Below are 15498 nucleotides of genomic sequence, written 5' to 3'. Positions count from 1 at the left end.
TGGAATAGTAGTATTCAGACAGACAAAACACGGAGTATGTATTTTAGATGAAGGATTTGTGTCTTTGTTTCCTGCTAAAGCCTAATGTCCAAATGTGAGACACACACTATATATAATGCCAAACTCATCCAAGATTCAGCAAACCTCACAGCCACAGTACAAACTGAATTTAGAGCCTGGGGATATCCACACATGTTTTCATGCAGGCAGCTTAGGTCCAGATCTGCACCCAACTTAATAAGCCCCTCTGGGTCAGCAGGAGTCAGATGAGGTCTGACTGGGCTAATTAGATCTGGTTCACTGGTGGTGATGCTGGGCCTGGGCTGGTTTCAAGCTTAGCCATCCAAATATATCTGCATTGTATTCCTCAGTACTCAGTTTTCTGGGGGTTTTTTGTTTGGTTTTGTTGGTTTTTTTTTTTGTTCTGGGGTATACTACTTCTCTTCCCCACTGCTATAGAAAATGAACTGTATTTGCCTGCGTTCACCAGCGTATTCTGCATTGCAGAGGAGAGGAATACTCAGGCAGCCTTGGCAGTGGGCTTTCTCTTGAGGTGAACATCTTATTTCACTGTGGCAATAGTATCAGGATGACAAACCTACTCACGATGACTGGAGCTGTAGGTGACAGGAAAGAACTAGATTAGGAAATGAATTCTTTAACTATGTTGAGAAGCCAATTACCACAAGGGAGGTGTATCAGGAGTGAATTCCATACCTTTTACCATGGTCTGCAACTGTAATCAGTTTCCTGATAGCACCACTGCAGCACATCTGTCTTACTTGCTGTGACCTCCACAAGAAGAGACAGTATAGTTATATATATAATTGCATGCAGAACTGCCAGAATTATACAGTGGGAAGCACAGTATAAAAGCTTGAAATAATACTTCTGAAAATTTTGAAAAAGATGTATAAAAAGTTACTATCATGTGTAATATATTTTGGTTTAATATTGTATTTAACGGATGTATGGAAAATGCTATAATTCAATGATACAATGATAAATTGTATTAACTATGACTAACTAGTGAATATAAAATTCTAATTAAAAACTATCATTGCAATCACATAGCAAAACACTAGTACTGTGTAGGGATGGAAGAGGAGCCACAGCTTGTTCTAGGCATAAATGAGAATCTCAAATCATTAGGAATGCAGAGACCATACATAATGCATATTAGAAGCATGTGATAAGTTTATTTGTGATGGTGCAACAGATTTTAACACTGGTGCCAGTTCTGAGGTGGGAAGAAGCACATTAATGAACTGTTACTTGGACTAGTACCTTGCTGAGGATGAACTGGGGGAGTTCCCTCCCCATGATCGATTGCCAAGTCAAGGCCCCCATTTGTAATAGCCCCTCCTCCTTAGCACTAGGCCATATATTGTGTAATAAGATGCTGCTCGTTAAACTATGTCCTGAAGTTCATGGGCAGTTAATTAAGTGATCTTCTGATAAAATATTTGTATTTAGAAGACTTCAGTGTTTTCACAGTGCGGATTTCCCGTAAGTATGATGCCACTGAGAACTGACTTTATGGATGTTTTCCTCATTATATACCAGTGTTTATGTTCAAAACTCAAGCGCTGCGCTTGCTTAGTTGCTCAAGTCTCTCTTACCAAATTCAATGAATGCAGCAGAGGAGACAGGGTTAAAATACACTTTAATTGTAAGCCTCTTAAATTTCATAAGCTTTCCAGCTAAAATCCCAAGCAAATAGATCAGATCTGTTTTTCAGCAGCAAAAATGTATGTCTGTATGAAACCTGCACTCACAAGTTACAACTTACTCTTTATGTGAACTGATGTCATCGGTTGAATTACAGGTTTCCAAAATAAGATGAAAGGGTGGCTTGAATAAGGGTTCCTTTTAAGCCATAAACAGTGTGTCCTGGATATGTGTATGACAATTCCATAAGCATAAACAATTTTCATCTCTCTCCACAGCGATTACCTAGACAAATTGAAGAGCGGAATGAAAAATTAAAGAAAGAAATGTTAGGTAAGTAGCATATATGTATAATTAGCGTAATAATCTAGAAAAAGAAAAATGCATGAGTAGAATCTCTCATATAAAATTTAAAGAAGGTAAATCTTAAAGGAAATACTTGTTCTGTGTTAAACAAAACTCCTGATTTCTGTCTAGCTCTCTTTCTTGGTTTCACGTACAGTAAGTTCTAGCCAAATAATTCTCTCGTACAGAAAAATTTATTAGTTACATTTAAAGAAAGAAATACTCAAGACCAAAACCAATGAAATATTAATGCATGTAAAAGCAGGGGAAAATGGTTTGAAATAGACCAACTGCTCTGCCCTTTCTCTCCACAAGTAAACCTTCAAAGGAAACATTCCCATGAAAGGGATAAAACAGGGTTTTCACTAAACCTTTAAGTAAAAGAAGTCAGCCAGCTGTAACAGCTGAGCATGTTGGATCTTGTGTCTGAAGAAATAACTCTAGTACTTTTTGTAGCACTTCCAACCTATATACCTCCAAGTCTTCATGTTTACCTTGATTTATATAGTATTTCAGTTCCCTATGTGTGGAGGCTGAATTAGACCTACTTTGTGTTACCAACAGACACCTGGCCTTGCTAGGAGTGGAATTAGATTTCCTAACTTTGTAGCTCATTGTGTCTTGACTTTTTACAGTTCTATTGCTATTGACTCTACTTGCTTGTACAAAGGAGAATTTACTGAATATAACTCATTTGAATGTATGTGCCCCCATCGTCGTGTTGTATGGTATTGCTTGGATAATATCTTAACTGGATTGATGTATGTCAAAAGGATAACTACTTAAGTAAGATTGCCCAAGCAATATTGGTTTTCATGTGTCATCTCAAGTATAAAGCACTTCCTTGCACTGCTCACAGTGTTGTGGTTAAACTAACATTTTTGGGGGGACTGCTGTCAGCATTGTCTCCTGTCTCCTAGATAACAGGGATGTTAATTCTTACAGGTTCAGGCACTACATAAGCCAATCTGACATTCTGGTGTTTTTTAAAATTAGTTTTTGTTTGGTTTTTTTTTACATAATCTTTTCATTTGTCCTGTTTAGAAAATGCACACAAAAGAGCACAGACAAATGGCAGTTTAAGATAAACTAACTGTACCTAACCTGTTTCAGAAATAGCTTCCAATAGTTAACCTCTTTACTCATTCTAGGTGTGACAAGTAGTAAATGAAATGTTATTTTAACATAAGTAGGCTTTGAGGGTTTGGGTCAGGAAAGGGGAAGACAGTGTTTTGCTATTCTGCAGAGAATGAGGTTAAATAAACTCTGTCTTGCACGCTGTAGCACTAATTCTTAAAATATTTGGGAAGAAGAGACTGTTTCAAGGGCTTATGCTGAAGCTGCTATTTTCTTTAAATTTTTTTTTGTTGTTGTGCAGGGAGTCTGATTAGCTCTTGCTTTCCACCTATTTTGACCTAGTAAAGTTGCAGTGAGGTTTTCTAGAGATTTCCATCATCAGATTCTGTTTCCGCCATTGTATTTAGAACAAGCCATAAATAAGGAAGGTTAAGTGTGACGGTGCTATAAAATGACAAATGCAGAAAATCTCTAGAAGGATCAAGCCCATTTGTAGGGCATGGGATGGGTTTCAACCCAATGTAATATGAAAACAATTCCTGATCTTTTTTGAACTTTCCTTTTGTGCTGTTGTTACCAATGTCTAAAGGCCTCACTCGTCACAAGGGATGATACTGAAACAATAAATGCAGCTTTATAAACTGCCATTACAAACCTAATTCTATACTGCTGATTTTTGCCTAGAGTTCAGACTGGATGTGATCTTTTTAAAAAGTGTTAATCCAGTGGCAGTTAGGATTTCAGAACTGAACTGATCTTTTGGGAACCAGGTCAGGCTGTTTAGATTGGGATTCTCAAGAAAGGAATCCCTTCTCAATGATGTTACGTACGTGCAAGGAGATACACTGCTGCTTACTGTTGCAAACAGCCAGGAAAAACAGATGAAGAGTGGGGTAGTCCAGCATATAACCCTATGTTCATCCACAACCTTTGTGTGTGACAGGATTCATATAAATTGTCATACATAGTCTTGAAATTATATGGCGTCAACTGGGTTTAAGTTTTACAAAATTCCTTGTATCTTGTCAGTAAGAGAGATAGCGGTGATGCCATGGGTCTGACAATGAAGGCCTGGGAAGGAAATACTTCCCAAGGTTTACAAAATGCTGCTGTTCCATCTGAGGTCAAGGAAAAACCCTTACAGTTAAAGAAGAGGGATTAGATGGGAGTTCTGGGAGGAGTGAAAGAAGACAAACCTGATAACAGTGTGGTGGTTAAGAGATTTCTTTGGATTTTTTTGGTTGTACAATGTATTTGGTTTAAGCTGTTTCAACTTTTATTTTTCGAGAATTTTGTTAATGCTATTTACCAACTGAGTACTGTGTCAGGATAGACAATTGCTTGTGCTAATCTGTGAGATTATCTGCTGGTTAAAGAGTGCCAGGTGTGCAAGGATTCGTTCTTCTCACAGGGGACTCAGCTCAGGTCTCTGGGTTGTACCCCAGATTTTGTCATTCCTGGAAGGCAAGTCAGATGCACGCTGCTGTTAACGCTAATAGTTCCAGGGCAGGCCTGGTCCAGGGGCACTGACACTAAGTTTAAATTAATCACCAACAAAATCTCTAGCAAGAATGTCACACTTCATTCTTTGGCTCCTTTGAAGTTTGGATATTGAATTGAATTCTTATTTTAGTCAATTGATCAGCCAGAAACGTTGTTTTTCGAGGCTTTTATTCTGTTAACTAAAACTTAAGTCCTGGTATTATACCCAACTAAGACTGTCATGAAAAGCGGAGCTGTGTACAAGCAAACCAAAACAAATACAGTGTATCTTCCTCCCTCCCCAAGTGTGTTTCCTGTTTTCCAGTGCTACAGCTCGTTACCACATAGTTTGTCAGAAGCTGAAACCACTTATTAAGTGATTGTGTGTAAATAAATCAGAGCACACATTCTTGGCTGGATTTTTATTCCAGACTACCTCACTGTGAATTCTTGTGTGCAAGTGGTCGTGCATGTGATTGATGGAGTTGATGTCACTAGAAAAAGTATGTTTTGTTGCCAAACCAAGTCCATTTCTGCTGTGTGTTCTGCGAGGGTATAACTTTTCCAAAGCTGACATTTGTATTTAAATTATTTTCATATTTTCCATTCCGCCTTTGCAGGTTGGTGCTGCCACTTGCCACTGAACTTTGCTCAATACGAACTAACCTCTGAGTTTCACATTAATGAAAGCTTAACTTATAGCACACTTTAAAAGAAGCTTTTAAATCCTTGTGGCTCTACCTTTACGCTTCCAGAACGTGAGCGTCCTCTGCCTTAGGAATTGCTCAGGACATGAACATTCCCTGACCGTTTTCTGTGTTCTTTTTTATTTCACTTCTGACTTTAAAGCCAAAGATTTCCAGCTATTGTGCAACAACCTAGTCTTGTTTAGAGAAACTAATTATTGTGATAACTAGAACCAGCTCCTTTGGGGAGAGGGTGTGAGAAGAGGGGAAGCTTGGAATAGTTTGAGGAAGGTTTAGCAGCTTGAGGGCTGTGACAATATGAAGTTTCCTGCGTGGCTACAGGGGAGCTGAGTATATTGGAGACTTACAAACATAAGCCAATCTGTGTAACTCATTTTATACACACAGACTTCAGCAAATCTAATTAAAAACTGGTGGGACTTAAGATATAAACGAGTGCATTCCAGAAAACAGTGAAATGTACTTGATTATCAGTGTGATTAATGGCAAGGCCTATCAGAGCGTATCACCTGGGCCTTTCTGCCAATAAGAGGTTTTTCCAGCTACGTGAGATCAGCAAAGATATTTATTAGGTTTAGTGCCTAAAGAATTAGATTGGGTTTGTTGGTTTTTTTTTAATATATTGAAGTGTCTGTTGTATTTGCAACTAAGCTGTTAAACCCCAATACTGTATAGAGAGATGTTGCTTTAAATAGTTCAAACCAGAGCAAATATACAGTTACTTTTAGTTCAGTCCTCACTTACCATTTAGGGAAGGGAAAAGATTCGCTCTCACTCTTTTAATTGCTTAAGAAATGTTGTTGGTAGTACAGAAAGTTATACAAAGATGAGACCTCATGCGGAAATTTGTCTTTTATCCAAAAAAACCTCTTAACATAAACAATATCTAGCTTTTCAACTTCCAAACCCTGCGTTAACACCAGCAACTATACTAGAAGAATTGCCAGAAAGACAGAATAGCAATTAATTTTGGCTGTTACATCTTAATGTAAATCGTGAGAAATCTTTTTGTGCGTCTGCCTTTGCAGCAGGATGTAACGTTGCAGGTCAGGTGAGTCATGAATCACAGGCTTCTGAGCCCTGAATTGATTTTTACCAGTTAGTTTTCTCTTTAACCTCTGAATGTTGCTTTGCTGAAGAAACTTAACGTGCTGGAGTTCCAGCTGATAAGTAGACACAGGCTCTGTGAAATATAAAGAAGAAAATCTATGAAAATCCAGTCTCAGGGAGGAGGATGTGACCCTGCTCCGGGACAAGTGAGTGTCTGGCTGCTGAGAACTCTGTGCAGCTGAGTCACAGCTCCACATGCCTTTTTCCTTCCTTCAAGCACAGTCCCTGCTTTAAGAGAGCTTTTCTTTGGGGGAGGGGGAGGCTCCACTTAACTACAGATCTTAATTTAGGGATGAAAGGAGAGTGGGGGAGGAGGAAATAGTGCTTTCCTACAATGATGGGTTTATGTGAGCCAAGACAGCAGGAGCAGTGCTTTGGGCTCGAGTTCCCGGAAAAGGCAAGGCTTTCTTCTGCTTCATTAACAATTTATTAAATGTGGCTGCACCAAAAGGCATTGCTGTATGTGGATTTAAGTGATAGAACAGGAAGGTGACCTATGACTGTATTGTTTTAATTATTCAGTCACAGTGAGATGAAGAATAAAGTATTAAATATATCACATAGTCTTTAGCTTCTCCTAAGGAGCTGCCCTAGCTACAAGCAAGAATACCCAGGCAGTTGTTCTGTGTTTATTGGCTCCAGTCTGACCGGAAAAGAGCCATCGTACTAACTCCAATTAGAAAAGACCTTTCACAGTTTCCTGAAACGGGCAGACTGGTCTGCCTGCTCCCGAGGCAGCTGCGGGGCCTGGGTAACTTGTGAGCTGTGTACAGCCCCCTCCAGCAACGCCAGCCCCTGCCAGGGCTCTCCCACCAGCAGACAAAGACACTTCTCACCCGGAACCTGAAGCTAAACAATGACCAAATGTTTGTCTAGAAGTACAATGGCAACTATTCATCCCGGTCGTAGAGATGCTGTGAACAACTTTTATAGTTTTATAACCAAAATGCTTTTAGGATGCAGTATAAAATCATGAACTTAATAGTTAACTTGGCTTAAACAGGATGTAGCTTAAAATAAAACCCCACCACTGGTACAAAAAAGCTAATCCTACCTGAGCCACTCGCTGGAATGACTTTGACCAGATCGTTCAACCACCTCATCTGTTAATCCAAAAAGTTAAAAAAAAATCAAATTGAGGAAAAATCCTGTCTCACCAACTAGCTGCTTTTGTAGGCTAAGGTGGTCTTTTTTTTTTCCTGTGTAAGGCCACGGAATTTCCATGCTGACGCTCAAAAACTCATCTTGCTTTAAAATAATTACACAAATCTCTGAAAGATACCCAGGTGTGAAGCAGCACTTTGATGCAAGATCTTAGTTATTTTGGCATATTTAGCAGTGCCGTAGTAATGCCAGCTGTTAGTTTCTTTATGCAGGACTGAGATGTTCCTTAGATTAAAATCTTTACATTTTTCACCAGCTATTGTTTCTTTTTGTATTTTCTGTGAATGGGTTCAAAACAGCTTCCCCTGCCCCAAATTCAATTTTGGAAATGTGATAGAAAAAAAAAGCATATTTTGTTTTGCGGTGATGATGTTTAACCTGTCTTCAGCTATTGTAAGAGACAAGGGGCACGCTTCCGTGGGATAAGTTCAGACTTGAATATCATTTCTGTTTTGAGAACAGGGTTTTCAAACAAACAAAAGAACTTAGGAAAAACAAAGAAACTAAATAAGTGTTTATAGGACTTTGCAGTTAGATTCTAATATATTAGCTTAGAAATAGAAATAAAGGTGACGATGACAAGAATAAGAGAAGTTCCTCAGGATGGCTTGCAGAAAGCACACGTGTGCAAGGAGGAATAGGTGTGGCATTTGCACATTTTGGTTACGTGATTGTGACTACCTCAGTTGCTCAGTTGGAATTCCTGTGTGCCAGCTAGTGGTGGTGGCACTTTTTCCCCACCATGTGCACGCACAAAACTCCCAGGAAAACAAAAACCATTGCCTTGAAGATCTGGTAAAGGTAGAAGGCTTTGTGAAAGGTGGTGTGTAGCCAGTGGATGCAAACTTAGGGTAGGGTTCAACTTGTCCAAACTCCTCCTGTTTGTTCTTTGGGAAATTAGTCTCCAATTCTGCACTGAAGCCAGGAGGAAAATAATGTTTTCCTTGGAAAAGTAACCATCTTCCTCCTTTGGCTTGTCGTGCCAGCGGCTCAGTTTGTGTTCAGCCAACATACAAGTTGTTACCTCTGCTTTGTGTTTAATTTTATGCATTTTATCTATTCTATCATCTCTGTATAGATGTGAATTTGTAAAAAGGATATCCTTTTGTTGCCCATCCCCTTTTATCGGTGGTAGCAAGATTCATTTTTTAGAGTCAGAAAGCACGTATGATCCATCTGTTGATAGAAGCCTTTAGGTTTTATTAACTGTCATACTCTATGTATATTTAACAATGCTTGTTAAATAATAGCTGCTTAGAGCTCTGAGCAGCAGTAAGTTCGTCCTGGAGAACTGTAGTTTTGGAAGTGAGTTAATGATGTCGTGTCACACAACATCACACTGAGCTTTTCTGCAGGGAAAATGGCTGTAAAGTTGTGTGCTTCAGGTGGAACTGCTGAATTGCAAGGATGGATTTGTTTTATTTTTCTTTATATCAATATTCAGATTTTACAAGGGATTTTTAATATTTACAAATGAGCAGTTTAAGCTTGTGCTTTCATTGTGACTTTTGGTAGTCTAGGAAACTGGGCAGTTGTAATATTCGTGATGGTTTACAGAGCTGTAGCTGCATCTGAAATGCAGAACTGAAGACTTTGTGTTAGAAAATTGAATGTTGGCAGCTGTAAGTATAGGGGAGACCAGTGCTTTGCTGTGAGCTGTTAAACTCTTGTCCCTCAAGAGCTTCTAACTGAGGAGATAAAGTGTTTCTGTGTAGCTATAACCACACGGCCGTGATGCTCTGCAGCCACTGGGCCTCCGTCAGGCCTGCCTGACAAACCGTTCCAAACCAGCACGGTGAGCTGTTTTCAAACCCAAAGCTGACAGGAACTGCATCACAATTGGGATATTTTTTGTAATCACCTCAATGTTCAACAAACTGCAGACATTTCCACAGCATTTACCTTAAATTAGTAGATAAATTTGTAGAGCTGGGCTGTGTAGTTGGGCATAATTCAAAGGGAGTTTTCCCTCTGCTTAATACTTAAGGTGTTATCTCTCCTTTCATTGTAGGCAAACTGAAGGATCTTGGGAATTTGGTTCTCCGCCCCTTTGGCCTGTCAACAGAAAATTTTCAGATAAAACAGGATTCATCAACTGGTTCATACTCTATCAATTTTGTTCAAAATCCCAACAACAACAGATAACACGAATCCAGTCTAGTTCTGCTGGCTTTCAGGCTTCGTGACCGTGTGCTTGCACGTACCAATAAAAGGATTCAGCAAACATTCTTCACGCTCCCCGAGTGAAGATAAGACTCAAGCATACTCATTTCCCTGCTTGTGAGATTATTTACAATGTGGATGTAAAGCAAGTCATTTGACTTCTCTTAGTGATAACTGTGTCCAGTGTGTGATTATTTTTATTTTTTATTTTATTTTTTTTCCTTCCCTTGCAGTGTTTGGCTTGTCCAACAGTCAGGGTCGTTGTTTTGGCCCATTCAATGCTGGCAACAAAATTCCAGCAAGCAATTCTCTTGAATCAAATGTCCACGCACCTGTAGCCAAGAACAAAGCCTTGGAGAAGTAATGAATCGAGCAGAAGCACTTCTCCCCCCTCAGCAGGTGGATATGAGTGACAACATGCATGGAAGCAAGCCAGCCTCTTCTGTGGAATAATTTTTCTTTGTAATAAAGGCTTGGTATTTCTGTTGGGTTGGTTTGTGAAATTCTTTCCTTATTTGAGTTCTTCTCATGGTGGTATTGTTAAAAGTGCTTATAGTCACCCACAAATAACATACTTGCAAGACATTAATTTGAAGCATTTGATTGTGTTGTCTTGCTTCTAGCAATATCAGTAGATTAACCTCAGGCCACCCTTATAAGACAGTTTGTTTACTTTTTGTTCATTTTTCTGAAGGCAACAAGGAAATTTTGTGCCTAGATATATATATATATATACACACTCTTTGTAATGGTACCATTAAATTAGTTAAATTTGCTTGACTAAGATTCATTTCTATTACAGATATCCGTAATGACAAAGAAGTAAGTGATGTTAAAGTTGATTGCAAAAGATTTTCATAGTATACCACACCTTGAAGACTTTAAAGTGTGTATATATATCCATGCTGTTGAAGTAGTTCATTCAGATTTTGGAGAAAGGGTGTCTTTTGTAATTACTACTTACTGTTTTTTATATTTGCTGATACGTTTACATTGGAGACAGATTTTTCAGTTGTCTCCATGGAGATTTCAATACATAATTTAATTAAATAATCAGTGGTGGCTGTCTGTTGGCTATTGGTTGTTAGATTTATTTCAGGAAGCATCTTTGTGTGTACTTAAGGACTGAAATGATAGAGCTCCAGTCTTTACACCGAAACGCCTGAAAGGAACAGTCTCTCAAGCTAAGGAGTTCTTGGTGCTTTATTTTCATTTTTGTCTCCGCAGCTCTGGAGGGGTTTTTTGATTGTTATTTAACTCTGTCCTACTGCATTTTTGACTTTGTGGTCATCTGTTTGTTTGTAAACTATCTCAAGTCTGCAGTGAGTATGTATGAAGTCTATAGGAATTAAAATGTCATTGTCAAAAGAAGAGAGAAGCCCTAATTCACAGTGAGACCTGTGCAGCCTTTAACATCTTCTGCGTAATCAAAATGTCACTTAAGTAAATAACAGCAAACAGCCTCTAGGATTTCCCTGTGCTGAAACTGTAACTGTGCCATGCTTTACTAGAGTAAACTTTCTAACGTGCAAGGCTGAATCTCCTTTACTAACACAGTTTGGGCAGGTGTGTGTGTGGAGGGGGGGTTAACGAAAGGTTTTGGTGGGGGGAGCAGGCGCCGCGCTGCAGGAGAGGGGTTTGCTGGCAAAGACTGGTGTGCCAGGCTCCGAGAGGCTCTGCAGGCCCAGGTGGGCTAATTAGCTGTAAAAACAGCTCTGCTTTCTCACCTGAGCTCTTCAGGCTCAGGGCAGGCTTTGTGGGTTGGGCAGTGTTGAGACTCGTGTAAATGTTAATAATCTTTCCCGAAAGCTGGAACGCTACGGAGCAAAGGTGTCCGAGCTGCTTCCGAGGAGCCCTGGGCCAGGGCAGTGCTGGGCTGGAGCTCAGAACACTTGGCTTGTGCCCAGCCAGGCACTGGCTCTGGGAATCACGCTGCTTCCCCGGAGCTCCGGGTGGCGCGGGGCAGGCTCCAGGCTGCCTGGAAGTGGGAAAAGTGGCTGGTCCTGGAAGCAGCACAAAGTGTCTGCACCTGGAGCCGGGCAGCGCCGTCACTTCTGAGTGACAGCAGAGACTTTGGAAGGGGCTGACGGGGGGAAAGGAGCCCAGCTACGCTTTTGGCTCCTTTACCAACCTGAGCACGAGTCCTGCGGCTCCGAGTGGGAACCAGGTCCCACCTGTGCCCCTGGTCTCACTCCACTGCAACATGCTCCACCCCTACCACTGACACCACTGTGGATACTTTACGTTTTTATATATCTTTGTTATTATCAATTAATTGCTATCTTTACACACACTGTGTATGTATCTGTCATTTAGCAGCGTGTGGCTGTTGTGCCAAGTCACACCCAGTGGCTTTTAGCAATCTGTGACTTGCCTTCCAAATGAGTGCCATTCTTCCCTCCATCCCGCTCCTGCTTCACAGCTTTCAAGGGCTGGAGGGCTGCAAATACACCTTCTTGGGGTGGACACTTGGTAACTTATTCTGGAAAATAAAAGCAGAACAAGACTTTTGAAATTACCACCTGCTGTACAAACACAACATCAAGTAGAAGTGCAGCTTCCCTGCTGGATGCCTGGTGTGAACCTGTAGGCTTAAAATGAGGGGAAGAAGAAACGAAGGTGAAGGATTGCAGCTGATTTGCTTTCCACACTTGTGTTTGTAATTTAATTGCATTGTGTGAAAGAGGTGCATTAGTGCCACTGGGAATGGGGCCCAGCATTACTGGGGACTCTGGGGGTCATTCCTACTCAAAAGTGCCACACTCCAGCTAAACCAGAAACCTCCAAGCCATGTTATCTGCCATTGCAGCAAGTTCTCCTCTAGGTAAAATTCCAATTAATTGCCTGAAATAAGTCCTTTTGCATTGTCCAAATCCTGAGCAATTGCATTCATTTTGCTTTTTATCTTTAAGGGATTTTTTTTTTTTAATGTCTAAACTAGTCATCACAGCTGTCACCAGAAAGGTAATTGGTACTTTCTCTGTGTGTAATTGGCCACAGTTCCAGCGCAGTGCCAGGCTGCTTTGAGTCACATGTTGAGCTGACAACCTCCAATAGGAAAAAAATATTTTATGAAACATAATCTTTTAAATATAAGTGCTCTTAAACCAACAAGTTCCTTGCTACTTTGTTCCAATGGTTACTCACCCTTATTGTAAGGAGCATGTGCCTCTTTTCCACTCTGCGCTGTCTGTCCTCAGCTCCTCCTTTGTTCCTCCTCACTCTGCCTGCAAAATAAAACCCATTTAGTACCTGGCCTCTTCTCCCCCAACACGAGCAGAGCAATGAAGGTCCTGTTGCTCCTCCCCATCACCTGAAGAGACAGGGCTGCTTTACGGCTCTCCCTACAAAGGACTTTCTCCAGGGTTTCCACAATGCCTGTGTCTCAGACCTTCCTTTTTTTGACATCAGAACTGCCACCGGGGTTTGTCTCTCTCCTGCTCTATGCAGAAGGCACAACATTCTTCCTCATTCTTCCTTGTTTACACCCTCAGAGACTGTCTTAACCCTTCTGGCAACAGAGGAGCTAAGTTTTAGACCTCCCTCAGCCTTTTCTGGGATAGCTGAGACACAGACACACACACACACACACACACCCTTTCCCGCAGCTGTGGACAACATTTTCTTCCTCATGTTAACACTAAATGAAGTCAGGCTTTGTTTGGCAGGCCTGCCTTCCTCAGCAGTGGATGTTCTTCTGTGAGTCTTCCCACCAGGCTGCTGCTTACTACCACTGAGATGACTTAGACTTCAGATATCTCAGTCCCTGGTTAAAGCCTCACACATTACAAGGTCTAGTAGATTTGAGCAGAATCTCACAGGAGGTGCCCCCGTGTGAAGGACAGCGGCAAACGGTTTGAGATCCATCAGGAAGACAACCTTCCTCCAGGTGTGCATCATCTATTTTATATCATAGCAGGTGATCTGTACATACTGAGTAGCTGCAGGGGCCAAAAGTGTCTTTGCAATTCGACTCACTAAACCACCTTCAATGACAAGGCCTGTTTCTGATGGATTTTAATTGCATGTTTGCCTTTCATTCCTCATTAATGGATTTCTGATCCTGTTAACCCACTGATATTTACCCGGGTCTTCACCTCTGCCCTCCGCCACCCCGTCTGTACCCAGCACACGTTGGAGGAAAGCGGGTGAGCCCAGCTGGCTGCTTCAGGTGAAACATCTGGGCTTATTTTCAGTCCCATTCCTGTCCTGCCTGGGTGCTAATGGAACGACAAATACATCATCCCACCGGCTGTAAATTGAGAAACAGCCAACACCATTACTTTTCTGGTTGGCTACAGGCCTTCACCGCTGCAGTTTGAGCACTGCTTTTGTTCCTAATAGATTAAAATGTCTCTTGTATCATCCTTATCTTCGTTAATGGTGCCTTCTTAAGCTCAGGTCCTGGTTGGCCTCTCGCTTCTCCTCCCCTTCTCCCAGGTCTCCTCTGGGACCAGCACCTCCGCCAGCACATCAACCCAGCCCCATCGAGCCACAAACCACCACTTCAGCCCACTCGTGACTGTGGGCCCTCAGTGCCAGGCTGGCAGCCAGCTCAGCTGCACGGCCTCCAGTACAGCTGCCTGCCCTTAACTGGGGTTACTGGAGAGCCCGGCGCTGAGGCAGGAGCTATAAAACACGGGACAGCCCAACCCATTGCAAATAAGGAGTAACCAACAAAGCAAAGTCCATCAATTTTCCTTAGAAAAAGAATAAAAGCAGGTCCACAGCTCAGCTCGCAGGGCACCCTCTGGGGGCATAAAACCCCCAGGGTTTTCCCCCTCAGCGCAGTGCTCCTGGGAAAGGCCGCTTGGGCAAAAGCAGGTTTTTCCAGCTATTTCTGGATGGTGACTGTGAGAGCCCCAAGGCCCCGGCCCTTCAGAGGAGCTGAACGCTCGTAGCTCCCTCAACCCCACCAAAGATTTGGGGGATTTAGCCTCTCTGAAAACGAAAACCAAACAGCAGCTCCCCGTTCGCAGGGTAAGAGCTGGCTGCAGAACCAGCAGCACTGGGGGGCAGCAGGAGGCAACAGGACCGGGCAGGGGGGTGGTGGGACTGACACACACCGGGCCCAGGACATGCCACAAGCCCAAAGCTGCTGGTCCCCCCCGCCATACACAGGGACCTGAAATCTCTCAGCTCATCGTGTTGGAATATTTAGGATTCCACAAAGCACCAAGTTTTAAAGCCAAACCCTTCCTTCCCCGATGAGCACATTTCAGCACAAAACTTCCTTAAGATCCACCTACCTCTGATGAGCACAGACAGCCGGAGAGAAAGGAGAAGCTGCTGGTCACCAGCTCCTAGGCTTTAATTAGCTGTGTTATTCCCGAGGGATCACTGCAACAGCCAAGCTCTGTTGCCAGCTGCTGCAGCCAAGAACCAATTATATCAAAGTGCCACCTCTTTTTAACAGTAGGTAAAGATGTGTAGGGGCACATTTAATGTGCAGCATTAATACCTTGCTCATTCACCAGCTTCCCCTCTTTGGAAAAATCCCAGCATTTTCTTGTTCAGCAGCTTAATTTTTTTTTTTAAACCCGTGCAGCCTCCTGCTCGAAAGGGTGTAATTGCCGGGGAGTATCTTTTATCAGCAGAGGCTCTGGTCAGCCCCTCTGCCTGCCGAGGCACAGAAAATTGTCGGGATTTCGGCTGCTGTGGCCTTAAGCCAGAGTCATTACAGCCTACCCTGACAAAGCAAAGTCCTTTATGGATTAAAGGCCCTAGAACAACTGAAAACTAAAATAAACCACATTTTTGTGATTGTGCGTGATCCCCC

The 15498-nt window shown here is 42.0% G+C and overlaps 2 protein-coding genes and 1 long non-coding RNA gene across 5 annotated transcripts in view; 1 reads left to right on the top strand and 2 right to left on the bottom strand.

Moving 5' to 3' along the window:
• Positions 1-11251, top strand: part of TTC1 (tetratricopeptide repeat domain 1) — a 33112-nt gene extending 21861 nt beyond the window's left edge. For both annotated transcript variants that reach the window (XM_014947913.1, XM_014947912.1), the window contains exons 7-8: positions 1950-2004; positions 9568-11251. In XM_014947913.1, the coding sequence (XP_014803399.1) occupies positions 1950-2004; positions 9568-9701 (189 nt within the window). In that variant the 3' untranslated portion in view covers positions 9702-11251. The remainder of the gene's footprint in view (positions 1-1949; positions 2005-9567) is intronic.
• On the bottom strand, positions 1648-9589 carry LOC106891419. Its single transcript, XR_001412685.1, has 3 exons — positions 9459-9589; positions 7447-7495; positions 1648-6465 (listed from the first exon to the last, which is right to left on the bottom strand). It is a non-coding gene; the product is annotated as an uncharacterized LOC106891419 (long non-coding RNA).
• Positions 11252-11645: 394 nt separating the features above from the next.
• The window catches only part of PWWP2A (PWWP domain containing 2A), a 39404-nt gene continuing 35551 nt past the window's right edge, over positions 11646-15498 (bottom strand). The window contains exons 3-4 of one of the 2 annotated variants that reach the window (XM_014947909.1): positions 12867-12946; positions 11646-12201 (exon numbers count right to left, since the gene is read on the bottom strand). In XM_014947909.1, the coding sequence (XP_014803395.1) occupies positions 12145-12201; positions 12867-12946 (137 nt within the window). In that variant the 3' untranslated portion in view covers positions 11646-12144. Of the gene's footprint in view, positions 12202-12866; positions 12947-15498 lie in introns of those variants that run through there. The other variant, XM_014947911.1, reaches the window with a different exon arrangement.

Source organism: Calidris pugnax, unplaced genomic scaffold, assembly GCF_001431845.1.
Source record: "Calidris pugnax isolate Ruff unplaced genomic scaffold, ASM143184v1 scaffold27, whole genome shotgun sequence".
Classification (NCBI taxonomy): domain Eukaryota; kingdom Metazoa; phylum Chordata; class Aves; order Charadriiformes; family Scolopacidae; genus Calidris; species Calidris pugnax.
Note: the sequence above shows the minus strand (reverse complement) of the source record. Positions and strands in the feature narration are given on the sequence as shown.